General features: G+C 39.5%; 1 protein-coding gene and 1 pseudogene across 4 annotated transcripts in view; one reads left to right on the top strand and one right to left on the bottom strand.

The window, feature by feature from the left end:
• Nucleotides 1-19,047, top strand: part of TTC27 (tetratricopeptide repeat domain 27) — a 198,691-nt gene that overhangs the window by 129,870 nt on the left and 49,774 nt on the right. For all 4 annotated transcript variants that reach the window (XM_078349511.1, XM_035272835.3, XM_078349512.1 and 1 more), the window contains one exon: nt 17,387-17,485. In XM_078349511.1, coding sequence (XP_078205637.1) covers nt 17,387-17,485 — 99 coding nt within the window. The remainder of the gene's footprint in view (nt 1-17,386; nt 17,486-19,047) is intronic.
• Nucleotides 5,410-7,099, bottom strand: LOC100405781 (single-strand selective monofunctional uracil DNA glycosylase-like; annotated as a pseudogene).

Genomic DNA, 19,047 nt, shown 5'->3' with positions numbered 1-19,047 from the left:
TAAATAAGATAACATATAGAATGAATTCTTGATCATTTTAAGAAAAATGTGTATTTATATACACACAAATAAATTTAAATGTTTAAAAGTTTTCTTAAAGGTTTGAAAAAATAGTACAAAAGGGTCTGCATTTTGATAAATCCACAGGAGCGGATCTAATTTTGAGTGAAAAGAGATTAATCTTATTTTGTATTTAATGATATTAAATATTATCAGAATGATTTTATTATTAGAAATGGTCATTTTTTTCTACCAAAATTTATTTAATTTTCTACCAAACTGCCTTCCCATTTCACCAATCAAAGGCGCATGTAACTAACTGTCAATCGTGGCTCTTGAAAAACATGCCGGCTGGGTGTGGTGGCTCACGCCTGTAATCCCAGCACTTTGGGAGGCCAAGGCGGATGGATCATGAGGTCAAGAGATCGAGACCATCCTGATCAACATGGTGAAACCCCGTCTCTACTAAAAATACAAAAAATTAGCTGGGTACGGTGGCACGTGCCTGTAATCCCAGCTACTCAGGAGGCTGAGGCAGGAGAATTGCCTGAACCCAGGAGGTGGAGGTTGCGGTGAGCCGAGATTGTGCCATTGCACTCCAGCCTGGGTAACGAGAGCGAAACTCCAACTCAAAAAAAAAAAAAAGAAAAGAAAAACATGCACACTGACTTGTTGTAATCACCAGTTAAAATACTAACTTATAATTAGTGACACCAAGCACTTACTATGATCCAGGTAACTTATTAGGCATTTTGCTAGTATTCGAATCCAGATGGTCTGACTCTTGAGCCTACACTGTCTTTTTTTCTTCAATTATAGTGAAAAACATAGAAAAATTATCATCTTAACCATTTTAAAAAGTACAGTTCAGGGCTGAGCGTAGGGCTTATGCCTATAGTCCCAGAACTTTGGGAGGCTGAGTCAGGGGGATCACTTGAGCTCAGGAGTTTGAGACCAGCCTGGGCAACATAGTGAGAGCTCATCTCTGAAATAAATAAATAAATGAATAAATAAATAATAAATGAAAATGAAAGTACAGTTTAGTAGTGTTAAGTACATTCACATTGTTGGGCAACCAATTTACAGAACTTTTTCATCCTGTAAAACCAAAACTCTGTACTCATTAAGCAATTCCCTACTTCCTCTTCGTTCCCCACCCTGACACCTGCAACCGCCGTTTGCTTTGTCTTACGATATTTAACTACTCCAGGTAACTAACATGTAAAAGTGGAATCATACAGTATTTGTCCTTTTGTGACCAACTTATTTCACTTAGCTTAATGTCCTGAAGATTCATTCATGTTGTAGCATGTGTCAGAACCTCCTGCCTTTTTAAGGCTGAATACTATTCCATTCTGTGTACAGACTTCATTTTGTTTACCCATTCATCTGTCAAAGGACACTCGGCTTGCTTCCACCTCTTGACTGTTGTGAATAGCGCTGCTGTGAACATGGCTGTGCTGAAATTGTCATTTTTGAATTGGATAACTGAGGGAATGCCTTTTACATTGAAAACATCAGAAGTGTGTTTTTTATGACAGATTGAGCTAATTGCTTACTTTGCTTACTCTGGATGGTGAATATAATTAGAACCTTCTAAATCAGGTAAAAAGCTAGGAAAGAGAGTAGGACAGATCTAAGTACAGAATATCAGCAGAAACTAATGTATTTGACAGCAAGGATGCTTAGAGTATAATTAGGAATTGGTTTTTGTTGACAGTTTGCTGTAACTCATTGGCTATCAACTGGGGATGATTTTTGTTCCCCAGAGGACACTTGGCAACTTACGGAGTCATTTTTGGTTTTGACAATGGGGATGTGTGGGAATACATTACTGACATCTAGTGGGTAGAGACCGGGGATGCTGCTAAATGTCTCATAATACACAGCACAGCCCCTACAATAAAATTTATCTGGCCTACATTTCGCCATTGCCATAGTTGAGAAACCTTCCTCTAATTTGATTATCACTCTATTTTTTAAATTTCTGGTTTTTGGTAGAAGTGAGAACTCAATGTTGTTTTTAAAATTTTACTTTTCTGGAAAACTGTATTATATCCTTGCATATCGTAGAAGCTTCTGCCTAAAGTTTACCCTAACTGCAACTCCCTTATGAGTTGGGTAAGTGCATTCCCACCCTTAGCTTGCCACAGTCTCAGTTAAATCAGTGTCAGGAAACTCACAGACGTGAATTGTTCTCTGCAGGCACAGTCTGTTCTCAGCACGTTAGCATTATCCTTTTCCTTCTGCCTCACTGGCAGCTCCTCAGGCTCCCTTGCTGGTTCCTAGGGATGCCCTAAAGGCTTAGTCCTTGGACCTTGTCTTTGTGTTGATTTCATCACTTCAGACAACTTCCCAGATTTTATTTTCACTCCCATCTTCTCTCCTGAACTTGACGCCAGTACTTAACTGTTACGTGATCTCCTCATTCCTCACTCCAACTTTACATTTCCAGCATCTGAAGTGTTTTCCCCACTCCTAATCCCTCTTCCTCCCAGGCTTATCCCTATCCCTATAACAGCAACCCCATCCAACCTTGGAGTCATGCTTACTTCCTCTTTCCCGTATACCCCACATCTAATTGATCAGCAAGTCCTAGCAGATCTGCCTTCAAAATATGTCCAGAATCAGACTCCTTCTTACCAGCTCCTGCCATCCTGGTTCAAATCCCCATTGTCTCACACCTGGTTAATTATGTTACCTCCTTATTGATCTTCCTGCCTTTCTCCTTGCCCATCTGCCTATTCTCAAAGGACATCCAAATTTATCTTTCAAACTCGGGTCAGATGTCATAATACTGTCTCTTAATGGCTCTCAAGGCTTTCCCCAGAAGAAGTTCCTGGCACTTTTTCTCCCTCCTTTCTCCAATTCTGCCCTTTCTTACCCCACATTGCCCGCTTCCTTCTTTGAGTATGCCAGGTACATTCCTGCCTCGGTCTTCTTCTGCCTGGAATGTCCTTCCAGATATCCACATACCTGGCTCCCACTCTCATTCAGGTCTACTTGAAGGTCACTTTCTCAAAAGGGCCTTCCACGATCATTCTATTTAACATCGTACCCCCACCTTATAATCCTAACTTTCCTTCCCTGCTTTATTTTATTTTTCCATAACACTTATGTATAGTTTACTTTAAAAAAAAAAGTTTCATTTTGTCTTTACTAGAATGCAAGTCCCATGAAGATGGCAATTTTCATCTGTATGGTTTGGTTATATTTTCCTAGTGCCTATACAAGTGCCCTGTACATATTAGGTATTCAATAAATGTTTGTTGAATGGGTGAATAAATAGTATCTTCAGCTACTTTTTTTCAGCTAAATATATGCTAATGTGCTTGTACATAGTACTGAGCCAAAGAATGAAGATGTAGCAGCAGGTCAGCAGATAGTCCCATTTGTATCATGGCAATCTCGTGAAGCAAACACAGACAGAGCTAACAATATTGTATATCAAAGAAATACCTAGCAATTTATATGTAAAGCACTAGTTATATAGAGACCAAAGAGACCCTTTCTATCTTTGGTGGACAATGAAGAGAAGATGTTGGAGTTGGCTTTGAACGACAGTTAGGGCTTGGATAGACAAAGGAAGGGCAGTGGTGGGGGCATTCTCGACAGGTGAAGAGTATGAACAAAGCTCTGGAAATACAGGAGGGTGTGTGTGTGTGTGTGTGTGTGTGTGTGTGTGTGTGTGTTGGGGGAATAGAGATTTGGTGAAGAGTTTAGTTTTTTAGGGTGAAAGGAAGGTGGACAGTTACATTGGGAATGCTAGACTAGAGCTAGGTTGTGAAACACCTTCAATGTGAGGTGAAACCATTGGGTTATTTATTTATTTATTTATTGAGACGGAGTTTCACTCTTGTTACCCAGGCTGGAGTGCAATGGCGCGATCTCGGCTCACCGCAACCTCCGTCTCCTGGGTTCAGGCAATTCTCCTGCCTCAGCCTCCTGAGTAGCTGGGATTACAGGCACGCGCCACCATGCCCAGCTAATTTTTTGTATTTTTAGTAGAGACCATGTTGACCAGGATGGTCTCGATCTCTTGAGCTCGTGATCCACCCGCCTTGGCCTCCCAAAGTGCTTTGATTACAGGCGTGAGCCACCGCGCCTGGCCCACCGTTGGGTTTTTTATTGACAGCCATTAAAGTGTTGATTTGCTTGGAGCTTTGTTTTGAATGTAGGAATGTGGTGTGTAAAGAGGTAATTCAGGAATATTGTTTTGGCAACACTGACTGTGGGAGATTCTAGATGGGGGCTGAGTTAAGAGACTGTAGCAGGAGTCTAGTTTTTAGTCATGACAATTCTTAGTGTGGAAGGGGCAAGAGGAAGGAAGGGATGAAGTGAGGGAAGTCACAAGGGAGGACTTGACAGGGCTTGCTGGTCTCATTATATAATTTAGAATTAATTATTTACACAGACAAAGAAATGACATTTACTCAAAGCAGAGTCATGGTATAAACAGATGTTATATGAGAATATTTTGCAGCTTGTCATATGAATCCAATTCAGGCACGCAGGAAACCACGCCAAAATATGCAGGCACTGGATGCTACAATTGTGCAGAACTACTACAAGATGCAAACTTGAACATCATAAACTCATTTTAACTTGTGAACCAAGTTTGAACTGTCTGGAGGGAGACCACATATAGGTGTTCTCCTTTAAGACCTGCAATAAAGACAAATAGCAAAATGGAATTTACAGAAATTCTGTCCTCTTTTTTAGACATATCCAGAGAATTAGGCTAAATAACAAAATTTAGGCAAACCAGAAGTGGTATTTGAATGGCTTTTGCGCATCTTAATACCGTTCTGAAGTCAAATTGGGATCACAGGCATGTGTCACCCTGCCCAGCCTCATATCATTTTAAAGCAAATCCCATATATCAAATCATTTCATTAAAAATTTTTTTGAGTATATTTTTCTAAGAAATAGAGAATTTTTAAAAACTGTAATATCATTACACTAAAAACATCAGTAATAGTTTGTAAGACACTTTTGATTGAGTTTCTATTTTAATTGAATAATTTTTTTTTAAGGCTTTAGGAGCTTTTAATGCTTAGAGTGAAAAAAACACAGGCTAGATTTTTCATAGTCATTGATCCATCTTTGACAAGGTGAGAATTTTCTCCTCACCCTGGCCACAGGTGGAAGCCCAGACTCTGCCCTAGCAAGGCATCCAGAATGGAGGGGGCTACCATTGTAGTGCCGTGCAGTGAATCCCCAGCCCAGAGGCAAGAAAGAAGAGCATTTTGTAATGAGCACCCACAAGCCAGGCCCATGCACGGCACTTTCAAGTGTTATCTCAATTAATCCTCATACCAACTCTAAAAGGTAAGCATCCCCATTTTACAGATGAGGAGCCTGAGGCATGGAGAGGTTTCTCAATTCGTCCATCAAAAAGTACAAGTCTCAAAGCTGGGATGAAAATGCAGGTCTTCTGACTTTTACTCTGCCACACTGGATTTTTCCTCTAATCCAGCTGCAGCCGTCCATAAGAAGTTCACTCTTAATTTCATGTCCCATGCTTTGTCTCGGTCCCTGTGAGGAAAGGGGTCAGCCAAAGCCACTGTTCTATAAGGATGGGTAGGTATCTTCGCAAGATATTTCCTCTAAAATAGTAAATGTGACCTTAGAAATTACGGTCTAGAGTACTCTCAGCTGAATAGTCTCCCAAGGAAACAATGAGGTAGAGCAGTCTGCAAGTGCAAACATACATCTTCTGTAGATTCTCTACAAAGTGGGGTCTCGTGAAATGGACAATGTTCAAAGGTAAAGAAAGCAGGAATCAGCTGGGTGCAGTGGCTCACGCCTGTAATCCCAGCACTTTGGGAGGCCAAGGCGGGTGGATCACAAGGTTTAAGAAGTTCAAGACCAGCCTGGTCATGATGGTGAAACCCCATCTCTACTAACAATACAAAAATTAGCAGGGCATGGTGGCTGGCACCTATAGTCCCAACTACTTGGGAGGCTGAAGCAGGAGAATCGCTTGATCCCGGGAGGTGGAGGTTGCAGTGAGCCAAGATCGAGCCACTGCACTCCAGCCTGGGTGACAGAGCAAAACTCTGTCTCAAAAAAAGAAAGCAGGAATCAGGAGGGCAAACCGGAGTAGTATCAAAACTGCCACAGCAGGTTGGAAGGCAGTTCAACATATCAAAGACTACGTTTCCCAGCAACCAGGGAGCACAGGAGGACCTTTCGTTCCAGTCCAGGAGATGTGTTGTCATCTGCTTGCCCAAGAGTGACTTTGAGGTCTTGAATGTGTCCCATGCCATGCCCCAGGGGCACTCATTTTGACAGGAGTGGCAGCAGCCCCAACTCATTGAGTCTTTCCTTGGCCACTGCCTCCCAGCCCTTGTTGGCCTGTGGGTTACGGGGAGAGGGATGCAGGAGCCCTTCCACCTGGACCTCTGGCATCAGGCCTGCCAGAGCCTGTTATGCCTGCTGCTCTGCCAGTTGCCCAACTCCCACCACCAGCCACACCCCCAGCAGCTACACCTGCCGGCAGAGGTTTGCATCACAGATCCCAAGAAGCTGTTCTCGCTGCTTGGCAGGCAGCTTAGCAGGGGTGAGGTTGCGCCGACTGGGAGCCAGGAAAAGCAGAGGCCATAGATTGTGGACAAAGCAGTGATGGAAGAAGACATCAGGCTGTCCACAGAGGTTCCGGAAAAAGCCCCAGAACCAGGCACCACTCACTTCTGACTGTGGGCACTCCAGTCCTGGCACTGGTCACTTAGGGTGATCTTGGGGAGGGGTCAGCACAATCCTCCCCAGTGCCCAACCAGTCCTGGACCATGCTCACTTCCCCAAAGGGCACCCCAGTCTGGGCCATGCCAAAAGGTCCAGGGTTCATGCCCAGGAAGAGCACTTCCTTGGGGCCCCAGCAGTATCGAGTCACGTAGTTGCAATGTGGCTCCCATGCATACTCCACAGGATTGTAGATGATGCCCTCAGGCTCCAAAAACTGCAGTTGACTCAGCTCAGCATTGAGCCAAAGCTCCTCCTCCAGGAAGCTCTCAGCCAAGCTTCCTGGGCTGTGCTGGAGCTCCATCAGGGCACCTATAGGCTCATGGGTGGACCCCAGCAGGAAAGCGTGGGGCATATGGCCATGCCACTATCACCTGGTACAGCTCCCCATCCTGTTTCCAGTTCCTTTCAATTGAATATATTATTTACTAGAATGGAATGTAATAGAGGCCTATGATTTAGCAGGATCTAAATTTGGTGAAACATTACAAAGTATCATAAATAGAGACAACATATTGGATAAATTTTGTCTTGTTAAAAATATTTGTTGATGAAAAGTACCCTAAATCAAGCCAAAAGATACTAAGTGAGTATTTATAAGTTTTAATATTAACAAAGCTAAAATTAAGAATATGTTCTATTTAGCAGATGTTGCTCTGAGCTTACCAGGTATATCACTATACTTAGAAAGAATATTTTCAATTAAAATTATTATGTCCCCTAGAAAAGAGTTAGTAAAAGCTTTCAACAGTTTTAAATGTATAAACAATGAATTTGACAATTAACAGTAAAAACCAACTTTGAAGTAGCAGGTAATCTTACGAAAAAATTAAAGATACTAGGATCATATTGAAAAAATATATTTATTAGTAAAATGTCAGTGACATCATATTAACATCAAATATAACTAAAACACTGATTAAAATATATGAATGTCTGCTCAGAAGAATTACTTTTAATTTTGTAATAGATTATGGAGATGTATAAAATTATAATTGTACAGCTGATTAATGCTCCACTATTTTTAAATGTTCACATAATCAGCATTAAAAAGTTTTTACTTTAATATAGTTTTATTTTTCAACAAATAATTTTATATTTGAACATAATTTTTGAATCGAATCATCTTATAAGTCCTCTGATGGAGTAAAAACTTTATCGATTAACAGTTTGTTGGTCAATAAACAGTTTTTTTTTTAACTGTATAATTTATTTTTTTTAATGCTCTGGTTCACTTTCAAAAGTGTTGCAGTTTGGACATATATTATGTGGTTTTCTAACTAAGCATTATCAAGTACTTGTATGTCAGATATGGATGTGGTCATGAATTGTGCTATGTCAACCTATCAGCAGAGAACAGAGAATTTCCGCTGGGAAATGATTAGGCATAGAACTAGTTTTCAAGGGGCCTTAAATGCCCTGCATCAGGATTATCTAACTCTGTGGATGTGGGAGCCTCTTGTGGTTTTGAATTAATAAGTGATATGACAAAAGTGGTATTATGGGAAGTTTAAATAAGGAATGAATATCATGGGTGAGTTTTCAGTGGCTTTCGTGGTAAGCATGGGAAAGATAGAATGACCAAAGCCTCATTACGAAGGAAATTTTCTGGGACTTACTCATTGGGCTGGCAGTATTGAGGGAGACTTTGGAATCAGAGAGGAGGCCAGTTTTCTCAATTGTCTGATTAAAAAGGAGACTATCTCTATTGATAGCTGTAGGGAATTTAGGAGGAAGGAAAAGCATCTTTTGCCAGCAAGGTGATGTGGTTGAATATGAGGAGATGGTGCTATATTGTAGCAGAGATGGTTGCTAGTCCATTGGAGATAAAACCCCGAGTGAAACCCAATGGTGAGGTCAGAACTAAGCATTCAGATGGGGCTTTTCTCTGGAAGTTAATTGAACCCATGGAAGTGAGTTCTTCACAGAAAACTGTGTTGGAAAAGAATAACAGGCAGTATCCTGAGCTTTGGACATCTCCTGCAGTTGGAAGAAGACAGGAGAAATGGTACCAGTGAAATAGGAATCAGAGTACACCAGAGTCTTGGTCAGAGGGATAGAAGGAAACCCCAGCAAGGGGTTCATGGCAACTAAAAGAAGAGCAAATGTCAGTGAGTTTTGTCACACGCAGTGATAAAAATCCAGAGGGCTCCAAAGAGTCATTGGATTTGGAGCTTACTGTTCAAAAACAGATTCAGGAAAGTAAAGGGTGAGTGACAGATGAAGAGATGGTGATAGCATCTATAGACTGTTCACATTAGGAGCACATCAGAGAGATGAGTCCAATGTAGAGTGTTGTACTCAGAGGGGCAGAAACCTCAGGTAAAACATTTCAAGATACTGGAGACCCTTACATGGAGGAAGGCAGAAATGAAAGACTCCAGTGGATAAAGGAGAGATTGAAGGTTTTACAGAGAGAGGGGAGATAAATAGGGAATATCATTCTAGAGGAGAGTGGAATGAGAAGAGATGAAGGTATTAGCTTTGGAAATAAGGAATACTATTAAAAATAAGACTGGAAAATGAGAACATTAACATTATAATAGCTATTTCTATTCATTAAGCATCTATATTCTAAGCTCTTATGTAAGTATGAACTCTTTGTAAACCATTGAGGTATTGAGGGGGATACAGGATAATTGTGTTAAGACACACACTCCTGCCCTCTGTGGTTTATGTGGGTTAAATGGAGAGAGGAGGCATGAATAGCATTGTGTGTAACCAAGGAGCTGAGTGAATAGGCAACATGCTTTGGGTGCCTGGCGATGCTTTTGGGTGGCCTTATGCATAAGGATGTGAATGGTCAGAAAAAGCCTGATGGAAGTGAATGTTGGTATGAAGTACAAGGAACGTTTGGGATTTGGATAGGTAGAAAAATAGGAAACTATGTTTCAAGGAAGGAGACTAGCAGATGTAAAAACTAACCTTGCAGAGAGCAGTTTCTTGGTAACTATCGATTTTGATGGTTTATGTTTTATTCAGTTATAATAATGATAATAGCAACTAATGATGAGTATTTACTTAGTGCTAGGTACTGTTCTAGAAGCATTTTTCACATATTTTTAATTCTCTGCAGCCAATGAGGTACTTACTGTTTTTACCCTACTTTCATAAATGAAGAAATAGAAGGTTAAGTAATTTGTACTGGATTTTACAGTTTATGAGGGGTGGGGTTGGGATTTCAACCTGAGCTTTCTGATCAGAGCTCTCGCTCTAACCTCCTCACGATTTTGCCTCTCGAGGATATCATCGTATGCTAGGAAGTAATGGCAGATTTGATTGAGGTCAAGTTAATAAAAAGCCCTGAATACCAGGCTGTCAGGTTTGAACTTTTTTCATCCTTTAATGACGAGCCTTTGGGGCTTTCATCAGAAGCAAAGTGAGGTTATAAGATTGATGTTTTGGGACCATCCAGCACATGTTAGTGAGTGACTCTTTTTGAGCACAGGGATTTAACTGAGCCAACCTTTCCAAGGCCATTGATATGTATTAGACCAGACTTCTTAGGATCGAGTACTCTGGCATTTTAAGCATCCTGGCGGTTTGTACATGCTGACCTTCCTTGATTTAACTTTTTCATTCATTTTAGCTTTTGAAAGGATAAAATATTTTTATTTGAAATGGATTTATATAGTTTCTGTTTTGAACTTAATGTTATTTGTGGTGGGAAGACTTGAGGTTGGAACTCACATTCCAGTATAGAGGACAGGAAGAACATGTGAAAATAATATGTACAGAAAAAAGACATTCTTTCCTTTTTATTCTCCTTTCTCATATTGGTAAGCAGTACAGAAGGAAACTCTTAAGGTGTAACCTGCATAACTGCCAAGAAATGTGAGCACTGTGGTGTAGCTGTGACTGATGCATAGTGAGGAGGCTGAAAGCTTTGCTACTATAGACCTGAATTCCGAATTCAGGTAATCCCAAGGAAGATAACAAAGGCAAGTCTCTTCATCTTTATGAGCTTTTAAATAATGGAGTGTATAGTCTCTACCTGGATTTGCTATTGGGAGAATTAGAGCCAATATTTGTTAGGTGTCTAACATATTTCCTAACCCATAGTAAGTTTATAGTAATAGATGTTACATAGCGATTCTTTTCTTTTCTGCCTTTTGCATTGTAGAAAACCACAGTTGCCCCATTATCTGTAGCCTAAAATTAGGGAGATATATCTAACAGGAGAATCTCACATGCAGATAACATATGTTACCTTGCATTGTGAATTACTTGAAAAGACTGGGCAAATATAAAGACCAGTGGTAGCCAAATCTAGACCAAGAATTAAGAGAAGGGCATTCAATAATTAATAGCCTATAGTAAAATAAAAAATATGTATAAAATTTAGTTGATCTGGCTGGCATGGCGGCTCATGTCTGTAATTCCAGCACTTTGGGAGGCCAAGGCGGGCAGAATATGAGGTCAGGAGATCGAGACCATCCTGGTCAACATGGTGAAACCCTGTCTCTACTAGAAATACAAAAATTATGTAGGCGTGTAATCCCAGATACTCAGGAGGCTGAGGCAGGAGAATTGCTTGAACCAGATCCCAGGAGGTGGAGGTTTGTAGTGAGCCAAGATCATGCCACTGCACTCCAGCCTGGGCTACATACAGAGCGAGACTCTGTCTAAAAAAACAAAGCAAAACAAAACAAATTTAGTTGATCCTTTAGTTTAAGGGATGACACTGAAATAGAAGAAATAAAAGAAATCTCTTTGGAGAGATCAGGAAGCTGGCAGGTTAAAACTTGTATTTCCTCGTGGAAGGAGAACGTAAAATTTAGTAAATGAGAAACTTGGTTATTAAAGAGTTGGCGGTGCACATTAGGAAAAAAATGAGCATCAGGCATCACTCTAGGAAAAGCTACTGTCAGACATCGTTGATGTCACTCCTGGATTTTGCTTCAGTCGTTTCCTATTTAATAATACCACATTTAACAACTCATCTGCTTTTGGGGTTGTAGAAATTAGGCGGGGTACAGAAAGAATGGAGAGTGTGATGTGGCTTTAGGATTAGATTGTTCTACATTAACCTTTATTATATGTGACAGAAAAATTAAAAATAGTTGATCCTCTGAGGGAAATCAGCAAAAATTGTGAATACTGATTATTGAGTATGTGGAAACTTTCAGGATGAAGGGAGTTTGAGTAGTAGGCTCCTAAGTGGTACCTATTGCAGATGTGCCTTAAATACCTTTGTAAATATTAACTTTTTAGGTTTGAAAGTTATCTGTGTCCATTGTCTAGTGGTGCTTAGTCTTTGCTAGCCCTCAGGATAGCAAACTTTAATTTTTATTTTAATTATTAAGGTTTAATAAGTATCGCATTCACTCTCTTCAGCACACATATTTCACACTTGGATTGAGGAACGATTGTGTGGCTTTAAGCCAGTTATTTCCTTCGTGGGCCTCATTTCCCTCTAGGTCTCTTTTGAATGGATTTCTAAGGTCTCGAATTGAATTGATTTCCTTCTATTTCTTCAGCACTGCTAGTTCTAAATACCAGACAATCCCCAACTTGTGATAGTTCTGCTTAATAGCTTTTTGACTTTATGATGTTGCAAAGATGATACACTTTCAGTAGAAACTATGCTTAGAGTACCCATACATCTATTCTGTTGATAACTTCCAGTATAGAGTCAATAAATTCCATGAGATATTTCATACTTTTTAAAAATAAAATAGGCTTTCTGCTAGATGATTTTGTCCATCTGTTGTCTGATCTAAGTGTTCTGAGCATGTTTAAGGTATGCTAGGTGAAGGTATTAGATTCAGCAGATCAAGTGAAGTTGACGCATTTTTGACTTAATATTTTCAATTTACGACGGATTTATCAGGACATAACCCCAACATAAATTGAAGCGCTTCTGTATTCCAGTCTATTGTCAATGTCCTTATTATGCCACTAGATGGCAATAGTGTACCTTCAAACCCTGTCCCCTCTGTGTTTCCAGAATCTGGGCCTCTGAAGAACTCAGGAATTTTAGCCTAGTCCACCCCTGCTTATTTCACACTTGGGGAACTGAGACTCGGAGGTTAAATGACATAGCCAGGGTGGTAACAGCTACTCAGAGCCACTTGAATCCCAGTCATCTTTCTCCTCTATCACACTCTAGGGGGATTTGTGAGGGAAGTTCAGAGAAATCATGCTCTCAACCCTTTGAGTTCTTTGTTAATTATTTTAAAAATAATTTAAAATCATTCTTTAAGTGCAGGTATCATCATATTCAAAATAAAAAGTTGGCCTGCTTTTATGTTTCTATATTGGCTCCCTGAGAGAGAAACACTAGACAGTCAGCTTGTAAAGGTCATTGCCTGCTTATAGACAGCTTGTCTTCACAGTTTGCCCTGCAGAAATCTCAACTACCTCCTCTCTATCAGGTGATTATCTCACTTCATTCTTGCCCTGTCCTTTGGTCACCCGTTTTTCTATGTCTTCTTTTGTCCACCTGACTAGCTCAATCAAGAGAGCCTTTTGGGGGAAGAGATATGCTCCTGATTCTTAAAGAATTGTCTTCTGGGTTTTCCCAGTGCGTGTTAACTGCCCTATATTCCCTCTCTCTATTGGTGAGAAGGATGGTATTGCCATAAATCATGGCTTGTGTATGGGCAGAATGGTGTGGGAGGCAGCGTGGCCACACAGAGAGGACAGGGTCTTTGGAGTCACACTGACTGGGTCGAACCTCTCCTCTGTCTGTGACTGACTTTGATTCTTGGTCGTCTGTCTTAGGAGAGTAAGATTAACCACCTTGCCTGGTGGGTGTGAGGAACGCATGAGTAATGTGTGGAAAGCTCATTATATTAGTGCTTGGCACACATAACAGCTGCTCATTAAGAGCTAATTATTTTGGTTGTTATTGTAAAGAGAGGAACGGGAGTAAGTATAGTATATGAAAGAAGCTCAAGGGAGGGTGTGAGCCAGAGGAGCTAGTTTTTTATTGGAGAAAAAAGGGAAGGATGCAAGGTATTCCAGGGCTTCTGTCAGTGTGTCAGAGAAATAGTGTAACTGTGTTATATGGTAGCCACTAGCCATGTGTGACGGTGGACACTTGAAATGTGACAAGTCAAAATTGATCCATGCTATAAGTATTGAATTCACATCAAATTTTAAAGACTTGGTGTGAAAAAGTAGATATAAAATATCTCAATAACTTTGTATAATAATAACATATTGAAGTAATTGCATATTAGATATGTAGAGTTAAATAAAATGTTCCTAAAATAAATTGAACTGTTCCTTTGAGCTGGAGTCTCACTTTGTAGCCCAGGCCAGAGAGCAGTGGCGCTATTAAGGCTCACTGCAACCCCCGCCTCCCAGTTCAAGTGATTCTCCTGCCTCAGCCTCCCTGGTAGCTGGGATTACAGATGCATGCCAACACCTGGCTAATTTTTTTGTATTTTTAGTAGAGACAGGGTTTCACCATTTTGGCTGGGCTGGTCTTGAACTCCTGACCTCAGGTGATCTGCCCACCTCAGCCTCCCAAAGTGCAGGGATTACAGGTGTAAGCCACCTTCTTTTTACTTTTTGAAATGTAACTACTAAAAAATATAATAAGGCTACTAGTATGATATTTTTATCTGATAGCACTGAGCTAGAAGTTAGTGATTTTTGTACCCAAATATACACAACTCTGTTCTGAGGAATCAGGATAGATTTTTTGAGGCTTCTTTTGATTTTGTTTTCTTTTATGATGTTCTGTTCTGAAGAGTATGACCATTCTGAACTGAGATGCCAGTCACTATTGGTAATAGCAGTTTAAGTAATAGTTAAAAAAAAAAAAAAGTAAAAGAGGCACCAAATATTCTCTGTAGTCCCCCAAATTCTGAAGACCTCAAAAAAAAAAAAAAAGCCATTGATGATTTCAAAGAACACCACCTGCAAAGCTCATCTGCCTTCATGTTATCAATAGATAAAACCTAGCAGCTAACCAGTCAAAGATTTTCCCTTCAAATGCAGGTTATTAAAACACTGCAAAAATAACCAAGAGTAAAAAGAAAAGAGAACCATAATACTTTACGTTAAATTAAGTCATCTGTCTGATTTTCATTAAATTTGTTTTGGTTTTAAAGACACTAGTTACAAAACATTCGGTAGTTTTAAAAATTAAAAATAAATGATAATCTCATCACCAGTCTGTTTTAGAGCTAGGAGGTAATTGCTAATTTTATACATTTGCAGCCTTTGTAAATCTTCTCAGATGGATTGAAAAATGAAGTCTTTATTTAGATTTTGGATTTAACATATAGTTTTTATAACAACACATGGGAAATAGTATTTGTTCTTTGCTGATACGGAAAACAAGCAGGGCACATGCATTTTGAGGACCTTGAGGTCAGTTCTCATTGTTCTTGATTTAGTCTCAAAATAGGAATCCTTTATTCCAAGTAAACTTGCTACCATAATTCATTGTATCTAAGACACCATCAGTTGTCAGAAGTACCTTTAAGTATCACTTTGTATAGAAAAAAAAAATGTTGCCAATAAAACTTTGACAAGCTATTGGTTTTTAAGATGCATCTCTATTTCAGAAATGTTAAATGCTGGGGGGAAAAAGTGTACCTTAACATTGATGAAATGTAATACACAGATTTTGAAACTTTCTACTTGGTTTAGAGAGCTTGTTTTATATGTTAGCATCAGACTTTAGGTTCTCTCAGAATGTATCATGTTTAGCAAGTGTGGTTTGGTGCATTGAAGCTCTTTTCATTTAATTGTATAAAAAAACAGATGAAAGCAAAGTGGTGAGGTCAGTTTTAAGTTGTTGAAAAGCCAATGATTCAGAAAAGTGAGCTTCTAACTCTTAGTTTCAACCTAGTACCTCTGCTTCTCCCCCCACCACCAGACATATATCCATCCTCTTCTCAGGCATTACTTGTCCCTCTAACAGAATCTGTTCTCAGTAAAGGTTCCTGATAGCAGTTATTTATAGCCTCTTGTGAATTCATGGTAAAATGTTAAATGGCCCAAGGCCATTTGCTTCCAAGCCTTATCTCTAATTACTGGCGAAAAATCTTCGTCTGCTTAGAGAACTTTCAGGCCTCTGCTAGCCATACGGAACAAGTTTTGTGGGAATGGCTGAAGGAGGAGTGGTGTAGAGGCAGCCTTCTGCTCTGCCTCTATAGAAGGCCGTGCACAGATAACAGAGCACCTTGTTTTCTTTCCTACCTTGCAGAATTTGTTCAAGCAAATCTGACAGCTGGCTCCGTGCCTTTCTGGAAGTCAGTGAGAAAGGAGACTTCAGTCTTCTTATAAAGTTGGCTTTGCTGACTGTCTGAGAGGAAACAACTCATAATAGCTGCATTTCTGACTAATTCCATTGAATTTTTGTTAGGGTTTTTTTTTTTTTTTTTTTTTAAGACGGAGTCTCATTCTTTTGCCCAGGCTGAAGTGCAGTGGCTCAATCTCAGCTCACTGAAACCTCCACCTCCCAGGTTGAAGCGATTCTCCTGCCTCAGCCTCCCAAATAGATGGGATTATAGGCGCAGCGCACACCACCACATCCAGCTAATTTTTATATTTTTAGTTGAGATGGGGTTTCACCATGTTTGTCAGCCTGGCTTTGAACTCCTGATCTCAAGTGATCTGCTCACTTTGGCCTCCCAAAGTGCTGGGATTACAGGCGTGTGTCACCATGCCTGGCTGAATTTTTGTTAGTTTTATCTCCCCTTTGACAGGGACTATTGAATTTTTAGGAAACCCTATCATGTACAGGTTTTTATATATTTTTTTGTAATTTGAATAGCTACCTCCTAATTTATCTGTCTTCTAAATCTCAATGTTTACAAATCTAATTGGCTTAAGTCATGCTTTACATTTTGAGTAACTATTTGATCCAGATTCTGAGCCTCCTTTTTCTAAATTATTTTCAGGGATGCCTAAGTAGATATATGCTAGGGCAGTTTGGCTCTTGGTTAAGCTGCGGAAGTTCTTCTGGTCTAATTTGTAGATGACAACAGAAATTTCTCCTTCTGAGTTTGTAATACATGCATCAGTTGTGAATCTGCTGATACTTTGTATATGGTCGTCCCTCGGAATGCATGGGGGATTGCTTCCAGGCTCCCCCACCGCCGCCCCATAGATACCAAAATTCATGTTGCTCAAGTCTCTTGTATAAAATGCTGTAGTATTTGCATATAACTTACGTACATCCTCCTGTATACTTTCAGTCATCTCTTGATTACTTATGGTACCTAACATAGTGCAAACTCTATGTAATTTGTATTGTTTAGGGAATAATGACAAGAAAAAAATGTTTGTACTTGTTCAGTAGAGACACAACTGTCCAGTTTTTTTTTCCTCCAACATTTTTACTCTGTGGCCAATTGAACCCACAGTAGTGGAACCCACAGATAAAGAGGGCCAGCATGCCCAATAAGGAGTTTGGTTAACACAAAGTATGGACTTTCTCAGAGAAACATATGCAATAATATTGCACATGCTTTCAGCATTAGTACTGAAGAGTATATGGAAAAATTTACCTCCATTGCTAAATATTCTACATTTAAATTAAATGTAAGGCAAATATTTATTATATAGCTCTGCATTCTTTCTAGCAGTGTTTGTTGATAGTATCTTAATAACTTCCGGGTTACATTCTGTAAATGTTTCTATCTGTTTGAATGAATTTGACTTTTGGTCTTTGCAGCTCGGGGTATGGTTTTCTCTCGGCTGTGCCTATTTGGCCTTGGAAGACTATCGAGGTTCAGCAAAGGCATTTCAGCGCTGTGTGACTCTAGAACCCGACGTAAGTTTGTTTGATCTTCTGTCCTTACTATGGCTGTTTACTCTCTAAGTTATAGGAATTGTACTGTATGGATCAGAACAGCAATTCCTTTTGTGTTGGAGGAAACTGTACATTCTTCTTGAATTCATTTAGGAAATAATTTTGGTAAAATACTTTTCTTGTTAAAAATATACTTCACTGAATATATAGCAAAGTAGCATGTATATTTGTCATTCACTAATCTGTCCTGCCTATGTTAATTGCATTACTAGAAAGTTATTTTAGGGTGGAATCTTTTTATTTTATTTTTTATTTATTATTATTTTTTAAATTTTAAGTTCTGAGGTACATGTGCAGATCTTGCAGGATTATTACGTAGGTATACACATGTCATGGTGGTTTGCTGCCTCCATCCCCCAGTCACCTACATTAGGTGTTTCTCCTAATGTTATCCCTCCCCAATCTCCCTACCCCTTGCTATTCCTCTTCTAGGCTCCCACCCCTCAACGGACCCCAGTGTGTGATGTTCCCCTCTCTGTGTCCATGTGTTCTCATTGTTCAACACCCACTTCTGAGTGAGAACATGAATTCTATTCTTGTGTCAGTTTGCTGAGAATGATGGTTATTCATCCACATCCCTGCAAAGGACATGAACTCATCCTTTTTTATGGTTGCATAGTATTCCATGGTGCATATGTGCCACATTTTCTTTATCGAGTCTATCTTTGATGGGCATTTGGGTTAGTTGCAAGTCTTTATTATTGTAAACAGTGCTGCGGTGAACATACGTGTGCATGTGTCTTTAAAATAGATTGATTTATAATCCTTTAGGTATATACCCATTAATGGGATTGCTAGATCAAATGGTATTTCTATTTCTAGATCCTTGAGGAGCCACCACACTGTCTTCACAATGGTTGAACTAATTTACACTCCCACCAACAGTGTAAAAGTGTTCCTTTTTCTCCACATCCTCTCCAGCATCTGTTGTCTCCAGATTTTTTAATGATCACCATTCTAACTGGCATGAGATGGTATCTCAATGTGGTTTTGATTTCATTTCTCTAATGACCAGTGATGATGAGCATTTTTTCATATGTCGGTTGGCCACATAAATATCTTCTTTTGAAAAGTGCCTATTCATATCTTTTGCCCACTTTTGATGGGGTTGTTTGTTTTTTCCTTGTATATTTGTTTTAGTTCTTTGTAGATTCTGGATATTAGTCCTTTGTCAGATGGGTAGATTGCAAAAATTTTTTTGCATTCTGTTAGTTGCCAAGTCACTCTAATGATGGTTTCTTTTGCTGTGTGGAAGCTCTTAAATTTAATTAGATCCCATTTGTGTATTCTGGCTTTTGTTGCCAATGTTTTGGTGTTTTAGTCATGAAGTCTTTATATCTGATAGCTTTATGAGATAATAGTTCACATACCATATAATTCACCTATTTAATATATACAATTCAATGATTTTAATATATTTGGAATTGTGCAACCACTTACTACAGTTCGCTTTTAGATCATTTTTATTACCCTAAAAAGAAACCCCTGTGGCATATATATGCTTGCCAGCTAGTCTTTGATAT

The sequence above is a fragment of the Callithrix jacchus genome, chromosome 14 (genome assembly GCF_049354715.1).
Source record: "Callithrix jacchus isolate 240 chromosome 14, calJac240_pri, whole genome shotgun sequence".
Classification (NCBI taxonomy): domain Eukaryota; kingdom Metazoa; phylum Chordata; class Mammalia; order Primates; family Cebidae; genus Callithrix; species Callithrix jacchus.
Note: the sequence above shows the minus strand (reverse complement) of the source record. Positions and strands in the feature narration are given on the sequence as shown.